Source organism: Triticum aestivum, chromosome 3D (assembly GCF_018294505.1).
Source record: "Triticum aestivum cultivar Chinese Spring chromosome 3D, IWGSC CS RefSeq v2.1, whole genome shotgun sequence".
Lineage (NCBI taxonomy): Eukaryota > Viridiplantae > Streptophyta > Magnoliopsida > Poales > Poaceae > Triticum > Triticum aestivum.
The window spans coordinates 488,533,378-488,551,251 of NC_057802.1; the positions used below are offsets into that span (position 1 = coordinate 488,533,378).

Consider the following 17,874-nt stretch of genomic DNA (forward strand, 5'->3'; position numbering starts at 1 on the left):
CTACAAGGTCCATGCCGGAGAGCTGTACAAGAAAAGCGCTACCGGAGTCCTTCAAAGATGTATCTCCGAAGAAGAGGGACGGCAGCTTCTGGCCGAAATCCATGCTGGTGTCGGCAGTTACCATGCCGCAGCTCAGGCCCTTGTAAGTAAAGCCTTCCGTACAGGTTTCTTTTGGCCGACGGCCCGAGCAGATGCACAGGACCTTGCCAAACGTTGTGTCGGATGCCAGCTTTTCGCCAATCAAAGCCATATGCCGCCTAGCACTCTACAAACAATCCCCATTACTTGGCCTTTTGCGGTCTGGGGGCTTGATATGGTTGCACCCCTTAAACGAGGAAGCCACAAGAAAACATATTTGCTGGTCATGGTAGATAAATTCACCAAGTGGATAGAGGCCAAACCAGTTAAAACGGCCAAGGCCGGACCAGTGATAGACTTTATATCCAGTGTCGTGCACCGTTACGGTGTCCCACATAGCATCATCACCGATAACGACTCCAATTTTACAGCCGATGAAGTGAAAACCTGGTGTGCTAACCTGGGCATTAAGCTCGATTACGCCTTCGTCTATCACCCACAAACAAACGGTCAAGTCGAACGAGCTAATGGTCTTATCATGAGCGGCATTAAACCTAGACTAGTGCGGTCTTTGAAAGAATCAGACAAGCACTGGGTTGAGGAGCTCGACTCCGTACTCTGGGGGCTGCGAACCATGCCCAATCGCACTACCGGATACACACCATTCTTTATGGTGTATGGCGCAGAGGCCGTTTTGCCCTGCGACATCATTCATGACTCACCTCGAGTGCGCATGTATGAAGAGAGAGAGGCCGAGCTTGATCGGCGGGACAGTCTAGATGCCCTGGAAGAGGAGGGCGATGTTGCAAAAGCTCGTTCTGCATTCTATCAACAACAGGCTCGCAGATACCAAAGCAGAGAAGTGCGGGCCAAGACTTACAATGTTGGTGAACTCGTTCTATGCTTGCCAAAAAATAAAAAGGACAAACTCAAGCCCAAGTGGGAGGATCCCTTCATTATAGATGAAGTTCTCACTGGAGGAGCATACCGCCTGCGTGATGCATCGGACAATCGCATATAGCCGAACCCGTGGAATGCCGCCAGACTCCGAAGATTCTACGCCTAGAGCCATAATCTTTGTTCGTCTTCTTCTCCCTTTGTTTCTAGTTTATCTCTCTTCAACTTTTTCTATAGCTCTATAGCTCTTGTGCGGCCAAACCGCACACCTATAACGTACACATCATTAAATGTATACGCCCACAATGCCTGGGGGCTTCTTTTGCAGAAGCTTATTATTATTTTCCGAGCATCAAGCTCACCACATATGTATCCTTTCCTTATATGTACCTTTTCTTCACCATTATATGCACCATTATGACTTAATTTTTTGCCAAGCTGGGTTGCCTGGCTCCTGTGCTTATGCCCTACGTTCCCGTTTGTTCGGCTAGAGCATAAAGGGAGCACCTCTGCGATTGTTACAGCCGGGTCATCCGGACGTGTACCTCAGACTGGGTGAAGCCGAAAGCTAGCGTTCTTAAGGGAATATTCGGTCGGCGGATTAAAGATGTTATACCCTAAATTACACTGTGAACCCCAGATGTTACGTATACTGCAATTTTTCAATCACAGTTCGGGCATGCATACTAACGCATGTTCACCCAGGGAAAGGAACCCTTAACGGAACTATTCTCCCTGGAAGATGTTTCTTACAATCAACACGTAATATAACATAGCTAGCCAGATACAACTTGTCTGTTCAAGCAACTATGACCCCTACGTCTGGTTTCCACGCATAACCCGGTCTATATTACCGCTCTGGTATTCAGAAACACTCCGCACCTTCGGGTCCAGAGGTCGAAGCGAAAAGGTCTGCCATGACAATCGTTTTACAATCCGGCTAGGGACAAATTTTTCAATTGAAGTACATAGTCACTTGGACTCAAAAACTTCTACCTCTATGACGTCTAATAGGCTGTCTAGCTTACAATCCTGTTGGGAATACTTGGCGGCTATCTTTACTTGGTCATATACCAAACTAACTGGAATCTCTTGTGCATCTGACCCCCGAGGTCCAACCCGGGCCATGTGAGTCGGATCAAGCTTGGTGTGGAATGGGATCTGAGATCCAATCCCTTTAAATAGACGCCTTTTTTACATGGCCAGGGTGTTATGTGCAAAAAATACCCTGACCTTTTGTATTCGCTCGACACGTGGAGGCAGAAGCAATGGAGGCGCAGAAGCCAAAGGGTATGACATTAAATCACAAGCCGAGTATAGCTCTTCGGGCCAGGTGCTTTAAAGTAATCGGAGGAGGAACCCGCCTTGCAATGCCGAAGACAATCGGTACGCCGGACACATCGTCATTGAAGCCTGGTTCGGGGGATACTGAGGGAGTCCTGGATTAAGGGGTCCTCGGGCATCCAGGCTATGTGACGTGGGCCGGACTAATGGGCCGTGAGGATACAACACAGAAGACTTCCTCCCGTGCCCGGATAGGACTCTCCTTGGCGTGGAAGGCAAGCTTGACGTTCGGATATGATGACTCCTTCCTCTGTAAACCGACTCTGTACAACCCTAGGCCCCTCCGGTGTCTATATAAACCGGAGGGTTTAGTCTGTAGAGGCGACGACAATCATACATGCTAGACATCTAGGGTTTAGCCATTACGATCTCGTGGTAGATCAACTCTTGTAATCTTCATATTCATCAAGATCAATCAAGCAGGAAGTAGGGTACTACCTCCATCAAGAGGGCCCGAACCTGGGTAAACATCGTGTCCCCTGTCTCCTGTTACCATCGACCTCAGACGCACAGTTCGGGACCCCCTACCCGAGATCCGCCGGTTTTGACACCGACAGTGACCCCGTAGGTTCGGTAAATCATAGACATGAACGAAACCCCTTCCTTCAATGACCGATAGCAGAACCGTGGACATCCATATCGGTCCCTATGATTACACGAATGATATTAGAGTGAACCTTTGGTTATCATGCGGTGTTCCCTTTGCTTCACGATACTTTACAAAACCCGGTGTGCATTGGTATCCTCCTGAGTCATCACCATGCTCACTATACTATTGCTCTCGTTACCGGTTTTGATCTTCTTTCTCGTTAGTGTGTTCCGGCATCCCCGTGATGTAGTCACATGTGTCTGGCCAGACGATGATGGATGTCGTCACATCGAGAGGGCCCTAAGAATATCTCTCCATCGTCGGAGGAGCAAATCCCACTCTCGAGCTATCCGGTCACTTGTCAAACTTTTCGGTGAGCCTGAAAGTTGTCGTTATGATCTCCTTGTTATAGATGACATTTGAGCAACCCCAAAGCCTACCATCCAGTAAGAAGTGACCGAGACACTCTCATAGTCTGTGGAACTGGAACACATGCTAACCCTCCATGTTATAATAGATGATTTCAGACGATATAATCATAAAGTATAATAGACAAGTTTGGGTCGATTCAATATGATCGTTCTTCTAACGTCATACCCTCAATGTTGTTTATATGATTATGTGATTAACTAATGGTGTTAAGTGTTATCATATTTTAACATTATTCAACACTATGCCTATGAATTTGGGATGTCTGCTATGATCATGTATGTCGCATTTCATGTTTATTTCAACGGTTAGCTTCGAAGTCTTTGGACCTGAGAAAAATAACGAAACTCCTTGTGTGTGTGGGGGGGGGGGGGGTTCTGTAATTCTAGACGAGCTATAGTGTGTCAACAGTCATCGAGGGAGAGCCCACCGACGGGGTCATGGCTTTGGTGCTCCAGATAATGCCCAACCTGCTGGAGTTGTGTGGTCAACTTGTTTCACCAATATCAATGGTGCGGTAGAAGGTGGTCTAACTTGAGGTCTCAACTATAATTATGGCACCCATATTGCTTCCCCTCTTGATGCCTCTGCAAGGCGTCCGCCAATGAGGAAAGTGGTAGTTTTGACTCTACTGACATTCATTCGACCGAGTCCATTGAGTAGGTGGTTTATGTGGTTGATGCAAATTGTATGTTGGTGCTTGCTATTGGAAGCCACCTCTTAAAAAAAACTTTGTCATTTCCTTGGCAGGTTGGCTGCTGCTAATCCTCGACTAGCCAAGATGATTGACTGCCTCGTGAAGGAGAAAACAATAAGCGAGAAGGGTGGCTCTAGCCCTAATCCGATATTCCAACATCCAAAATGAGAAAACCAATTAGGAGCAAAAGCAAAAAGGATGACGCTAGCTCTCGACTAGGCATCCAAAAAACATAAAACAGTTAGGAGCAAATGTATATGGGTGACGCTAAAGGAAAGGTGTGTTTTGTTACATAATGCATGGTTCCCATTTTTTGGGTTGTCAACGTGGATTTAGTGGTGTCTATTAGTTTTGTCGATGTGTTTTCCTCAAGCTGCAGCCAACCGATTGAGGTTCCTTTGTGGTGTAGTGACCCACGTGTCGATGGTTTACAGAAGTAGCGGTTTGCGTGCTTCTGTTGACCGTCATGGTGGTTGTTGGACTTTGGTGTCTGGGAGTAGTCTGCATGCCTTGTGCGCTTGTTGCTTGTTTGAATTTTATGGTCAAGTTTGCAATGCCTTGTGTGGTGGTAGTTTGTATTTTATGAGCTAATGGTGTTAAGTGTTATCAGATTTCAAAACTATTCAGCACTATGCCTGTGAATTTGGGATGCCAGCTACGATCATGTAAAGCCTCACTTGATGTTATCTTTTCATGTTTTAGTAATGGTTAGCTTTGAAGTCTTTGGACCTGGGCAAAATCACGGGACTCCTCGAGGGGTTTTCTCATAAGTTTGGCTGAGCTCTTCCTACGCCCGTTGGATCCGTGATCCAACGACCCGGGAGCTCCAGTAGCATGAAATCATGGAGGGTTGGAAGCACATGAGGGCATGTCCAACGCAGGCGCTAAAGGAGAGGCGCCAGGATTAATTTTCCTGTCAATCGACAGTTAGCACGCCTATTCCCAGCCTACTCCCAGCGCCCGACGCCGCATCGATGCAAAGAAAGGCATTGAGCGCTTGGCTATTTTCTTGCCGCGCGAGTAAAGAAACGAACGCGGGGCCTCCGTATATTAGAGCATGTCATTAGCGCCTTGCGTTGGAGGATAAAGCTCCTAGCTCTTTTTCAATTTTCTGCTATTTATTTTTTCACCGTAAGCGCCCTGCGTAAGAGTCTACCATTGTAGATGCCCTGATACTCTCCCCCCTACAACTACAATATTACTACCCAGTTCACAAAATCAGCCGGCTAAGATAACACAAAGATACGATAAAGTAAAGCCGGCATGCGACGCTGTGATCTGATTAGTACAGCATTAATTATACCCAGTGGGATCATTCCTTCGATGGAAACAGGTAGGGTATTCATAGCAGCAGGATACCAAATGGATGTTTTCCCGTTTTTCCCCTCCGGGATATTTTTCCGCCGATCAAACAGCGCAAGCTCCAGCAGGAGAGAACCATTTTGGACACATCGAAACGAATCCAGCGGCGAACAGGAACCAGCCAGGCAGGCGGCAGGCAAGCGGGGTCCGCGCGCCACGGTGCGTGACGCGGACCCGCCGACGGCGTGGCCCACCGGGCAGCCCCTCCGCCCACTCCACCTCCCCACCCCCCTCCCGCCTGGCTCCTCCTCCACCTCGCTGGCCGCGCCCCTCCCCCCCTGGGTATATAATCCTCCCCGCGACACACGCCCACGCACCGCCCCCACACACGCGCCACCGCAGACGCAACCCGCGGCACGGCCCGGAACCAACCTACCGACCCAACGAACGAGGCACGGCGCGAGCCCCCACCGCACCGCACCCTTCCGCAGCCTCGCCTCGCCTCGCGCCCTTCCGCCGCCGCTGCCGTGCCCTCCGTTCCGCGGCTCCGGCCGGCAGGCAGGCCGTCGTGGGTCCCACGGGGATCGTGCGCGCGAGGGAGGAGGCCGAGGGGCAGGGGCAGGGGGGCGCTGCCGGCGACGCGCGGGGGGCGGACGGAGGGAGGGAGGGGATGGAGAAGTACGAGGCGGTGCGGGACATCGGGTCGGGCAACTTCGGGGTGGCGCGGCTGATGCGCAACCGCGAGACCCGCGAGCTCGTCGCCGTCAAGTGCATCGAGCGCGGCCACCGGGTTCGTTCCTTTGTTTTCTTCCCCCGTCTTCTCCGTTTATTTATTTTTGTTTGTACTACTACATACATGGAGGAGCAATTGGGCTGGTGGCTTGCTTGTCCGGTGGGAGGTGGATTAATTGCCGTTTTGGGGATCTGTGCCCTGCAGATTGACGAGAATGTCTACAGGGAGATCATCAACCACCGCTCGCTGCGCCACCCCAACATCATCCGCTTCAAGGAGGTTCGTGCAAAAATTCGTCCACATGGCCCAATTCTCTCTCTGTTTTTTAAAACAAAATTTTCGCGTTTCTGAACACAAATCGTTTGGTGTTTACGGGGTAGGAATGGCGCGGATGATTTTTTTTCCCTGTAAAAAATTCTCTTAACTGCATGTGGCGAGGAATCTTCGATTGCTACCTAATGTTTGATACCTCCCTTCCTTTTCCCCCTTTCCTGATTTCGCTTTACACAAGCCCCCCCTGTATATTTGTGTGGTTTGGGCATGGATTCTCATGTTACACATGCATGTCGCTGAGAGACACCTTCTCCGTGGCAATTATTCACCTGAAACATGAAGGCATATCTTTCTGTTTGCATTGTAATAGCACAAACTTTTGATGGGAGAAGGAATCAGATTGTGCTTTTAGCTTTATTATTTACTTGTTCCTTATCACAACCACGCGTCCACACACATGATTTTAATTAGTTGTTCTGGGGAAAAATTCTCCAGGTGGTACTGACGCCAACAAATCTTATGATTGTCATGGAGTTCGCAGCAGGTGGGGAGCTGTTTGAGCGAATCTGTGATCGTGGGCGCTTCAGTGAGGATGAGGTCTCGTGATTTATTCCTCAAATTTATAATCTTATTATGGATTTGGGTGGAAGAGCAATACTTAATCTGGTTTTGCTTCACGCAGGCAAGGTATTTCTTTCAGCAGTTGATCTGTGGTGTGAGCTACTGCCATCACATGGTACGGACACGCAAGCAAGAGTATTGTTATAATAATTTACATCCAAATCAGCTGCCCACTTTCCTTAAGCACAAATGACTAGTGTGCCTAGTGTTTCACCTTTCAAGTTTCTTTTATGTTTCACGGCCGGTTTCACTGTTAACGTTCTGCAGTCTTATGTATGAGCCAAGATCTAGTGTACTGTATTTCTATTAACTTGATTCTCGGGACAATCTTGTCATATACCAGCAAATATGCCATAGAGATTTGAAGCTGGAGAATGTTCTCTTGGATGGCAGTGCAGCTCCACGGCTCAAAATATGTGATTTTGGCTACTCCAAGGTTGTCCCTGAACCCACGTTTCGAACCTTTAAGTTATCGATGTCTGTAAATTCTCACAGAAACTGTTCTACCCATTTCTGGATCAGTCATCAGTACTGCATTCAAGGCCCAAATCAGCAGTGGGGACGCCAGCATATATTGCACCAGAGGTGCTATCCCGCCGGGAGTATGATGGAAAGGTGAGTTTGTATTTTTTTTATTGTTTTGCATTTACCGTATCTGGTTTCTGTTAGTCCTTTGCAAGATAATCTGTTAGGTCATTAGAACAAACCTCGTTTCTAGGCATTGTATGTGCAAATATCTTTTTCATCTTGTGGTTTCCACATGTATAATATAGTATGCAAGTTTTACTCATGATTTTGCTGAAAGTTACAAGTATTTGGGCATTTCGCCAAGCCTTTCTGAGTGGTTAAATAGCCGGTGCCTTGACACTATTTAAACTTCTCCGTTGAAACCATTTAGTGGATGCACTTGCGTCATGATTGTGACGTTACATATGCTTAGCCCCTCAATTAATCAAAAGTCTGGTTGAATGACGGGCACTCCAAGGCTAAAGGACTCCCTCCCAAAAGCTTGCATTATCCAAAAGCAGGGGAAATATTTTAGGAAATGCTTGATATTTAGCTTTATTTATTAAGTTCTGATGGACAATACATTATATTATATTTAAAAAATACCACAAATATTGGACAAACAGATTATCTGAAATTCTCTTGGCAAGCTTCTGTTTGATGAGGAGTCATTGTCAGCATGAGGTGCTGGAACATCTTCTGTTTGGTTTGTCGAGGTAAGATGTACAACAAAGGATGTTGACATCGGAAAAGTGGAGTGGGCTATTTGGTGAATGCAGACCATCCATCCACAAAATAGGTTCTTATCCTCTAGATTCTACATGTTTCTAGATATGATTCACCTTTTTAACTATTCATGGAGTTTTTGGATTCTAGTTTCTTGTTTAAATCATTTTGTCGCAAATAGGTAGGTAGGTTTGCCTGGTAAAAATAGTAAGTCCAGCGCGGCCCCTATCATGGAAAATTTTCTGCAGCCTACTTTCCTGCCTTGCTGTTTGCTTCTATTGAATCCATTGTATTTTACGAAGTCTAACTTTTAGAGCATGGTAGATGCACCTAGATCTACAGAACCATACCATACAACATATATGCAAGGATGTCTTGTTCCAGTTCACATTGTAGGAAATGTGATGTCATGGCTTGATACAAAGATACATTGTGTTGGCATATTATTCAGTCCACATTGTAGCACATGTGTTCAGTTCAGTTATTTTGCTTTAAACATTGGTATTTCTTACTCAACTTCTTGAATGTAATATGCTTATGTTAGATGAGCTATGCTGACTGTGCTTCACATTTTCTTTCATGCTGCTGTACTGGCATGAATTATTAGTATGCTAGCACACTGAAACTTATTTTAACAATGCAAGGAACCTTTAGGCTAAATAGAATAGTGTAACAACAGAACGGAACTGCACCAAATGAAAGTGATTCAGCAATCAAGCATAAGTCCCATCAGGATGCTTTATCTTGACACTGCAGAGTCAACACAATTTTCCTGTGCGGTAACTGAATCTGAAGTTTAGCATCCTACAGTAAACCATGCCAATCATAGTCACATAAGAGATTGTCAGATGTCGGTCCTGAACTTTGTACGCCGTCCTAATGGTATTAGCTAGTATGATATGAGAGTATTCTTGAGCTATACTAATTAGCAGCAATTGATCTTGTTAATGTAGCTTGCAGATGTGTGGTCTTGTGGGGTGACTCTTTACGTCATGCTTGTGGGAGGCTATCCATTTGAAGACCAGGATGACCCAAAGAATATACGCAAGACCATTCAGGTGACATTCTAGAATTATGCGACGCAGATTTATCCTATTTTGGCTGACTGTATTTCCTTTTGCACATCAAATGACCCTCATTATGGCCAATCTTCATCTACAGCGAATAATGTCCGTGCAATATACTATACCTGATCATGTCCACATATCCATGGAATGCCGACAGCTTATGGCCCGTATCTTTGTTAACGTCCCATCGAAGGTAATGACCTCAAACTGTATCTTTTGCCTGCTTCTTTTTAGGAAGTCACCATGTTTCATAGCAAGTGACATCGCGTTGACGTGATAATTTGAATGCTGCCCAGAGAATCACGATGAGGGAGATAAAGAGCCACCCATGGTTCCTGAAGAACCTGCCAAGGGAGCTCACAGAGACGGCGCAGGCCATGTACTTCAGGAGGGATAATGCCGTGCCTTCTTTTTCAGAGCAGACTTCAGAAGAGATCATGAAGATTGTCCAGGAGGCAAGGACCATGCCAAAGTCATCCAGGCCAAGCTATGGTTGGGGCGATGAGGGTTCAGACGACGAGGAAGAGAAGGAAGAGGAAGAGAGACCAGAAGTGGTGGAGGAGGAAGAGGAGGATGAGTACGACAAGAGGGTCAAGGAGGTTCATGCAAGCGGAGAGCTCCGCATGAGCTCGCTACGCATATCATGAAAGTATGCGGAGTAAGTTACCTGTAGATAGTCGGCCTATCGTGGAACTTCTGCGCTCAGTGGGGTATGCAATTTTTGCTGGAAGTTTGCTTCTGTTTGGTTTTGGTTCCTGTAACATAATTTACATGGGACAAAGGGGGCTTGATGAATGCTGTAATATTTGGCTCTTGACAGAGAAACTTATGTACATATAAAGCTTATGCTTGTATTCCCCGTGACCGGGAGAAATAGCTCGCCTCAGGCTGTCCAGCGGTTCATGTTTAAATCATGAGGCATTGCCGACGCATTCTGTGGTTCGCCCTAAAACTGGCAATTTGTTCAGTGCTTGAAGTGGTCCTTGCTAAAAGAAAACGTTCTTTACTTGAAATGCCAGGCGCGTTGTAAATGCCACTGGCACCAGCGTGGGTGTTAAGGTGGATACACCCTCTTCAGAATGTCTCTGTGCTACTTTTGGTACAGCAGTTAGTTCCACCAACCCATCCTAAACCGGTACCAAATATTCCTACCAGTTGGTGCAGCCATCTCCACATGCTGTGATGACCGCAAGCACCACCTACAGCTACAACTCCCAAACTGGTAGACATGCCAGGATTCAAACGTTCTTTAGTGTCTCGACAGTAAACGAGCTAGCACCAGCACATACCTCCGACGATATGCTTCTAGCAGGGAGATGCTCTATTTCACAGTTGCTGCTCGATTTGCAACTAAACTTAACAAGTCTAAATAGAAAGTAAAAGAACCAAGATGCCCTGTGCACAAGTACAGCTATGGTTTCTTGGAACATCAACATAGCATGGCATAAGTAAAAAAACGAAGATGCACGCTGTTCAGCTATGTTTAGACAGAATTACAGGAGCCTTTGCAGAATACACTGCATGTCCTCTTTCCTTTGAACATCAACACAGCATGGCATATAGCATTATCATGGATTCAGTAATTAGCCGCGAGCTTACAAAATACAACATGAATCACAAGCTATTCCTACTGCATTGACCCACTGTACTGCTTATTTACTCATCAGCAACAACCTCTGGCTGGGGCGCCGAAGTTACCTACGTTGAGGTGAACTGAATGCTACGGAGACGATAGGAACCGACATGTACAGTGCCAATATGCTTTGCCCGGTTATCATTTCTATCAACTAGCATGGATTAGTATTGTACTATTATTACTATCATAGTATACACTTGTGCTTCAAAAAATGTGAGATGACATTGTAAAACTAGTCAGTCACCTTTCGCGATCACAACAAACACGTCGTCTAGAGACCACTTCTTAATCTCTGACTTGTGCTCTGGATTAATGATTGCCTCATCGGTGTTTGCAAGCCGGTAGCCGATCACAATCTCGTCTCTCTCACGAGCCCTCACCATTATGTCCAGGAAACTCAACTCCTCTTGTTCGTACAGGTAAAACTCAGCAGACCGTATGCACATCTCGTTGCCCTGTACCATAGGATTACCACGGTCAGATCTAAGGCAGGTCGCTGGGTAGTTAACTTTAAAACTATCATCTGGTACGTCATTAAATAGAGATGCTTCAAGTCATTGTTAACTGGTAAGTGTGGCTTGTACACATAGATTGTGGAAAAAGCATGTTATTGCAATATTAAAGCACAATTCAAATTATGTCACAATTTAGATAGTACCTCCTCAGCAAAAAGTTCCTCGAGAACTCTGTTGATTTGCTTGTCTTCTGCTACCATTGCTAATGCCATACTGACAAGTTCATTTGACAGGACGTAATCGCTGATTTTGGAGACAGATACAAGGTTTCTAGTTCTTGAGTCCAGTATCTCACTGATTATTATTGATTTGTCCGATGCATGCTGCATCTTCCGGATCCAGGAGCTGTGAGAGAAGCCATTGTGATGTAGAGGTGATTTTGACTCCTTCGACGGAAGACGTTTGGACTACAGAAGAAGGTACACATCAGTAATGCAGCGGCCATCTACCTGTGCACTGTCAGTTATATATGCTACAGCCAGGCTGCTTGTTGCTCACCTGAACGTCACGAATTAGAAGAAGTGTAGCTAGGGACCGTGAATCCGATTGTACAATGGAGTCCTCCACCGACTCATCTGCAAGAATTAAAATCTGTGGTTTCAAAGTTAGCAATGGGTGTATTTCAGCATAGGTAAGCTGAGTAGAAGAAATGCGAGCCAAGATGACTAACTATTTTGGACAACATTGATGGTTTCATAAAAACAATCATTGTTTGAATAGAAACGTTCAGAGTACTATATTTGTCTCTATGGTAGGGCATATACTCACAGAGTCAAAGGTCTCAAGAGGCAAGCTTTCTAAGTGCCGCCGGATGACAGCATTCCCTTCTTTGTGTACAAGTTTAATGTTTGTTAGTCCAAGAATATCCATACCACCGTCAGTCAGTTTTGTCTCCCTCGCCTTCTCTGGCACCTCATTGAACATCCACAATTCAGAACCTGGAGCAAGAAATGCTTCTAGAACCTACACAACAGCACCAACATTCATATCCAAAATGTGCGTAAACGTACATCGATCCTGGCAAAATGCGCAGGTTAACTTACCATTATCATATCGTGGATGTCACGTCGCCAACCACAGAACAAAATTTTCTCTGGATATTTAGGAGGGGTGGGAACGTTAGGTAGAAAACCCTTATGGACCTGACAAGAAATAACATAGATCACATAAAAATCTAAGTGAGTAGGAATGTTTTATCTGGGCAGTATGACTGGCTTGATGATAGTTGGTACAAAGAGACTAAATATTATACAACATTAAGCATAGCTCAGAAAATTAACCTCTGGTAGAGGAGCAGGTGCATAAGTATCATCATCTTCTGCTATAACAAGGATCTCATCACCTTCTCTTAAAACATAATCATCATCCGGATTCATTAATATACTTCCAAATCTTGACGCAAGCTTCACTCCGCAAGGCACAGCATCAGGGAATGAGATTAACACATCCCCAAACCGCATGCCATCCAATTCTGGCCATCTTTTTATATAGAATTCTGCATTTTCAAATCCCAAAATATCCTCCCATATCTGCAAAAGAATATGGTGGGTTAGGAATCATGGAAATACATCCCGGGCAAAAATACAGGACCAAATAGCATTGCAGTTTAGTATGCCAGGCTCAAAGATTTTCTTTCTTTTCCTTCTTATTGCAGAACCAAGTGTTACATTGAAATGTACCTGTGCCAAGCCAGGTTGGAGTGCACATTGTATCATCAAACGTCCAATGACATCATGGGCAACAACTGTTTCAATTAGTTCACCTCCAACCAATTTCACTAAAGGTTCATTGTCAAGGTCACTCATCTCTACAACAATATGCCCCCTTAAGCCCTCTTTTACTCCAGTCAGGCTCAGTACGACGCGCAAAGCTCGTGCATCACTCTGGGGTAGAATGGAGAAAATGAACGTTGAGCAAATAATTATATGGGCTATTAACCCCAAAATAGTAAAGGAGGATAGAAGAAAACACTAACTTGATCTGCATTTTCATCAGATGCTAAAACAATAATAGCACGTGCTTTGGAAACAGAAACCTGTGGGGAGGAAAGGGCATTTCAGATAGATATTTACATAACACATAGCATGAAAAGAAACCATCCGAGGAGTGTATTCATAGTGGAAGATCAGAAGAATAGCTCGGTACCTTCTTCAGATCTGCTAGGATCAGAGGACTGCCGCTTCTACATATTACAGATGTTCCCATGAAGTCAAATCCTAGCTTTCCTATGTCCATCTCCATCTCTTCCTTGTCTCTTTCTGCCAGGACAACAACTACACCACCACCAATGCTTTTATTCGCTATAGCTAGCTGCTTCAGAAGAGAGCCCTGCTCCACATAGTGAAACAAGTAGTAAGCCAGTTGATTCAGTCTTTATCAAACCCAAGCAAGCAAATAAACCTCAGTGCTCAGTGCACAACTTCCCTCGGTAAGATTGGAGGATAATGTACAAAGTAAAGTGCATAAAGTGACTAAAAATGGTGAAAAAATACCAACATTTAACTTCCCAAGTTGGTTTGTCTAAAATGGAATTTAAAATACATAATTAAGTCTTGAAAGCATAATGTGCATTGAATCCGTGAAAATGAAATCCTACAAGTCAGCATACATTAACATTTCTTACAAGCCTACTTCAGAAACGCGCTACTAGGGAATCGTCAGGTTCTATCACAGGATGCTTTACTAAGTTATCTGCTGCCTGACTGATTTGTTACTTGTTAGTATTGATACTCAAGCAATATTTCACCAGAACATTACCAGCTTGTCGCTCCATCCGAGGATTAGTATATGGTTGACCTCTATCACCTCACTTTTCCCCTTACGCCAAGAATCCACCTTCTCCGATATGGCATCTGACACAAGCCCGAGCATCGTGGCAAACACCAGCATGCCACCAGCGCTAATCGACACGGACACAATCCTTGGACCGAAGCCAACCTGGTCAGCATGGTTTCCTGAATCTGCCACAAAAGTCCAAGAAAGCCAAAGAGCCTCCAGGAACCCACTGCCACTAACAGAAAACAGCGCAATGCCGCCCGAGGCGATGAGAACTACAGTGGCGATCAGGAGGGCAAGCAGCTTAGCATACGGATGCCCTGAGAAGAACACATCAACCTTGTAAGCAATCCGCTTCTCGAGAGGCACTTCTTCCTCGGTGCTTCTCGCCCTGCTGGAATTTTCTTTCTTTCGCCGCAGCTGGTCGGCGTATTTAAAAAGGAATAACGGTATTGCCAGAGCAAGCATCGGAGCTAATTTCCAGCTCTCGGAGCTAACAAAGCCGGAACCAGGGTCCCCGAGAACCCAGGATGTCTCAGCAGTTTCCTCACTGTCCACAGCATCAGCACCACCACCGCATGATCTGACCTTTTTCTGCAAAAACGCAAGTGCTTCTAAGCTGTCAGCGAAATCAGTTATGGTGAAACCAACTGGCACCACACAATTTTGGCAGCTGAAATAGATAGGTAACCTGGAGTCCCAGCACTTTCATCCACTGCCAGAATGCCAGGGAAGAGCTTGTGACGGTTACGACCAGCAACTGCAAGCAATTAATTCACCGGTAAGGAAATGGACCAGAATAGTAAGTCAGCTGTTGCAAATAAGGCTGGAGCTTTAAATGGCATTGCTTACTAGTAGGAGGCAGTACGGGGAGAGATCGAATCGGCGAGCGCGCGGCAGCGGCGGGGGCGGAGGCGAGAGCGGCCTCCTCTCCCCGAGCAGCGCGGACTGCTTGACCACGGAGGCCAGGGACTTCTCCTCGTCCCGCTGCGAGGCCGCCACCCTCCGCGTGGTGGCGGGGTTGCTGCTAGGGTTCCGGCGGGCGGGGGCGGCGGGCGGCGGCGTCTGCTGCTGGCGCGGCGGGCGCGGGCGCGAGGCGTGCGGGCCGAGGAAGGACGGGTAGCACCAGTCGCGGTCGAGCACGCCGGCGTTGGGCGCCGCGTGGGAGGGGTCGTCCACGGCGACGGTGAGCCGCCTGGGCACCTGCGGGAGGGGCGCCGCCGCCGCCGTGGAGCGGCGGGCGAGGATGCCGCCGTCCCTCCCGCCCCGCCTTATCTCGGCGGAAGCGGCGGCCGCGGCCGCGGCGGAGCCGGCGATGGTGCGCGATTTGGCGAGCTGCGGCCGTTGCGTGCGCGGGGCCGGGTCGTCGCCGCCGGCCGGGCGGCCCGCGCCGGGGTCTGCCTCGCCGCCGTCGCTCTCCGCCATTAGCAGCAGCGGAGCCCGAGCTCGAGCTCCCCCTCTCCCCCCGTCCGGCGCTCGCCCAGCTGGTGGTGGCAGTAATAAGCCACTCCGCAGAATTCTTCCACTTTAACCACGTGATTAGTTATCCCGGCGACCCCGGACAGGATCACCAGACCATGACTAGTGGGGCGACCCCACCTGTCATCCGCTGTGAGTAGTTCTTTAGTGAACAGTTAGTTGGCCGTGCCTGTGGAGTGAGCGGGACAGCGGCGGCATGGCGTAGCTAGTTCGGCGGAGGCGGTCACCGCGGGAGGCGGAGGCGGCGATCGTGGCGCCGTGGCGGAGGCGCACGTGCGGCGCGCGTGGGCAGCCGCAAAGGCAGCCGGAGCCCAACACCAACAGCGACGGATGGATCCCCCGTCCCGTGCCGTGATCTGGTCTCCCGTCCCGTGCCGTGATCTGATCTCTCTTCCTTTTCATTTCCGCGCGTAAACCGCCGGACCGGACCTGGGTCATGTGGAACCGGTGGGAGGCCGGGTGATCTGGTCCGTCCGCCGCTCCACTTGGGGGCGAGGGCGCCGGATCGCGGCCGTCCGTCGGCGGATCGCCGGACCGGACGAAACCTTGCCGGCCCATGTTATTGTAGGAAAAAAAAGGAGGTTTAGTTAACTGCTTCAGCTGGCGGTGTAATTTGTGTTGGCATGAGAGCCTGTGCTCGTGCGTTGTTAATTTCAGGACAGAACTTTCCATCCCTGATTGGAGCAGTAATTCGTTTGTTTATTGCAGCGGCTCGTATGGCACGGCAACAGAGCACATGTCCTGTTTTTTTTTTCGAATTCCTGGTGTTCCTTTCAGGTCGCTTGCTTTCTTGCTAGCCGAGCGAGCATCCAAGGAGCACACAAGTTTTTTTTTTTTCCTTTTTAGTTCGCCCTAAAAGAGTTGTTCTTTTCTTTTCCCTTTTTGCAATCGTCAAATTTCCCCTTTAGAGAACACCGTTTCTGGTGTTGTAATTACTAGTAGTATTTTTTTTTCAAAAAATAATAACATGTCTCTACCAGCCTATAAATTGGAGTTGGTGGCGGTGTTGGTAGTGAGTTCTCGCCCCCGCTCCACTCCAATCTTCCTCATCCATCTAGAACCCACCACACCCTTCAATTTGATGAGAGAAAAATAAAATCATATCTTGCAATGATGCCCTCATCGTTGCCACATTTACGCAAGTGCGGCGTTGGCTACTTAATTGACTTTCTTCTCCTTAGTATTACACGATGCATTGCTTCTTGTATAAACAATGCACGAACAACTGACTCATGTTTATGGTTCTGTAGCAATGCACGAACAGCTGAATCATGTTTATGGTTCTGTAGCAATGCATCATTGTCCTTAGGATCCAGCTCTGGTGAATTGTCCGTTCTGAAACAGAGATCAGGCATCGGTATATCACGATGTGATCAAGAGCAAGAAGAACATGTTTGTCAAGACCAAGTCAGTGAACCTCGTGTTGGAAATATGCCCTACATGCAATAATATATGTATTATTATATTTTCATATTTCATAATTAAAAAGTTTACATTTCATGCTATAACTGCTATGATCCTGAAATATGCGACTCAGTGGAAAACTCATATGCACGTGTAGAATGATAAACAGTTAAATAAAAGGTTCCTAGTCTTGCCTCTGGGATAAGCTCAAGTGTTGTTGGTGATCACGTTTTCCGGATCTTACGATATCGTTAAGTGTAGCGATAGTCCTAAAACAATATTGAGATTATGATGTCGGAAGAACGATCATATTGACTCAACCCAATCTTGTCTGTTATGAATTGAGTTAATATCGTCTGTAATCAATTGTACTAACACGTAGTGTTAACGTGTGAATTTGCTCCTTAGACCATGAGAGTATCGTGGTCACTTCTTACCCTACGATGGCTTTGGGGTTGCTCAAACGTCACCTGTAATACGGTGATCAAAACGACAACTTACGGGCACATCGGAAAGTTTGACAAGTGGCCGGGTAGCTCAAGAGTGGGATTTGCTCCTCTGACGATGGAGAGATATCCTTAGGGCCCTCTTGATGCAACGACATCAATCATCGTCTGGCAAGACATAGGTGACTTCGTCATGGGGATGCCGGAACACAATAACGAGAAAGAAGAACAAAACTGGTAACAAGGATTTCGGTATAGTGAGCATGGTGATGACTCAGGAGGATACCAATGCACCCCGGGTTTTGTGAAGTATCGGAAAGCAAAGGGAACATCACATGATAACCAAAGGTTCACTC

The 17,874-nt window shown here is 47.0% G+C and overlaps 2 protein-coding genes across 3 annotated transcripts; one reads left to right on the forward strand and one right to left on the reverse strand.

Annotated features, from left to right (window-relative positions):
- The first annotated feature begins 5,700 nt into the window (after window positions 1-5,700).
- Window positions 5,701-10,191, forward strand: LOC123079902 (serine/threonine-protein kinase SAPK4). Its single transcript, XM_044502731.1, has 9 exons — window positions 5,701-6,126; window positions 6,274-6,348; window positions 6,838-6,939; window positions 7,025-7,078; window positions 7,307-7,399; window positions 7,486-7,578; window positions 9,150-9,254; window positions 9,358-9,456; window positions 9,560-10,191. The coding sequence occupies exons 1-9, from the start codon at window positions 6,007-6,009 to the stop codon at window positions 9,908-9,910; spliced, it is 1,092 nt and encodes a 363-aa protein (XP_044358666.1). The 5' UTR covers window positions 5,701-6,006; the 3' UTR covers window positions 9,911-10,191.
- A 601-nt stretch (window positions 10,192-10,792) lies between these two features.
- LOC123079901 (probable ion channel POLLUX) lies at window positions 10,793-15,770 on the reverse strand. 2 transcript variants are annotated; one of them, XR_006438147.1, is made up of 12 exons: window positions 15,042-15,770; window positions 14,881-14,949; window positions 14,172-14,783; window positions 13,560-13,742; window positions 13,390-13,449; window positions 13,094-13,297; window positions 12,695-12,943; window positions 12,458-12,556; window positions 12,183-12,377; window positions 11,913-11,989; window positions 11,558-11,821; window positions 10,793-11,354 (listed from the first exon to the last, which is right to left on the reverse strand). XR_006438147.1 is itself a non-coding variant. In XM_044502730.1 (12 exons), the coding sequence occupies exons 1-12, from the start codon at window positions 15,612-15,614 to the stop codon at window positions 11,136-11,138; spliced, it is 2,820 nt and encodes a 939-aa protein (XP_044358665.1). In that variant the 5' UTR covers window positions 15,615-15,770; the 3' UTR covers window positions 10,793-11,135. The 2 variants fall into 2 exon arrangements, 1 of the variants encoding a protein (XP_044358665.1); XM_044502730.1 differs by having other exon boundaries at window positions 11,913-12,005.
- Window positions 15,771-17,874: the final 2,104 nt, after the last annotated feature.

Coding starts and splice junctions, on each gene's coding strand:
- LOC123079901 (XM_044502730.1), bottom strand. CDS start 15,614: ATGGCGGAGAGCGACGGCGGCGAGGCAGACCCCGGCGCGGGCCGCCCG. Junction 14,950..15,041: donor CCCCGTACTGCCTCCTACTA/GTAAGCAATGCC, acceptor AATTGCTTGCAG/TTGCTGGTCGTAACCGTCAC. Junction 11,355..11,557: donor AGGAACTTTTTGCTGAGGAG/GTACTATCTAAA, acceptor CCTATGGTACAG/GGCAACGAGATGTGCATACG.
- LOC123079902 (XM_044502731.1), top strand. CDS start 6,007: ATGGAGAAGTACGAGGCGGTGCGGGACATCGGGTCGGGCAACTTCGGG. Junction 6,349..6,837: donor ACATCATCCGCTTCAAGGAG/GTTCGTGCAAAA, acceptor AAAATTCTCCAG/GTGGTACTGACGCCAACAAA. Junction 7,079..7,306: donor TGAGCTACTGCCATCACATG/GTACGGACACGC, acceptor GTCATATACCAG/CAAATATGCCATAGAGATTT.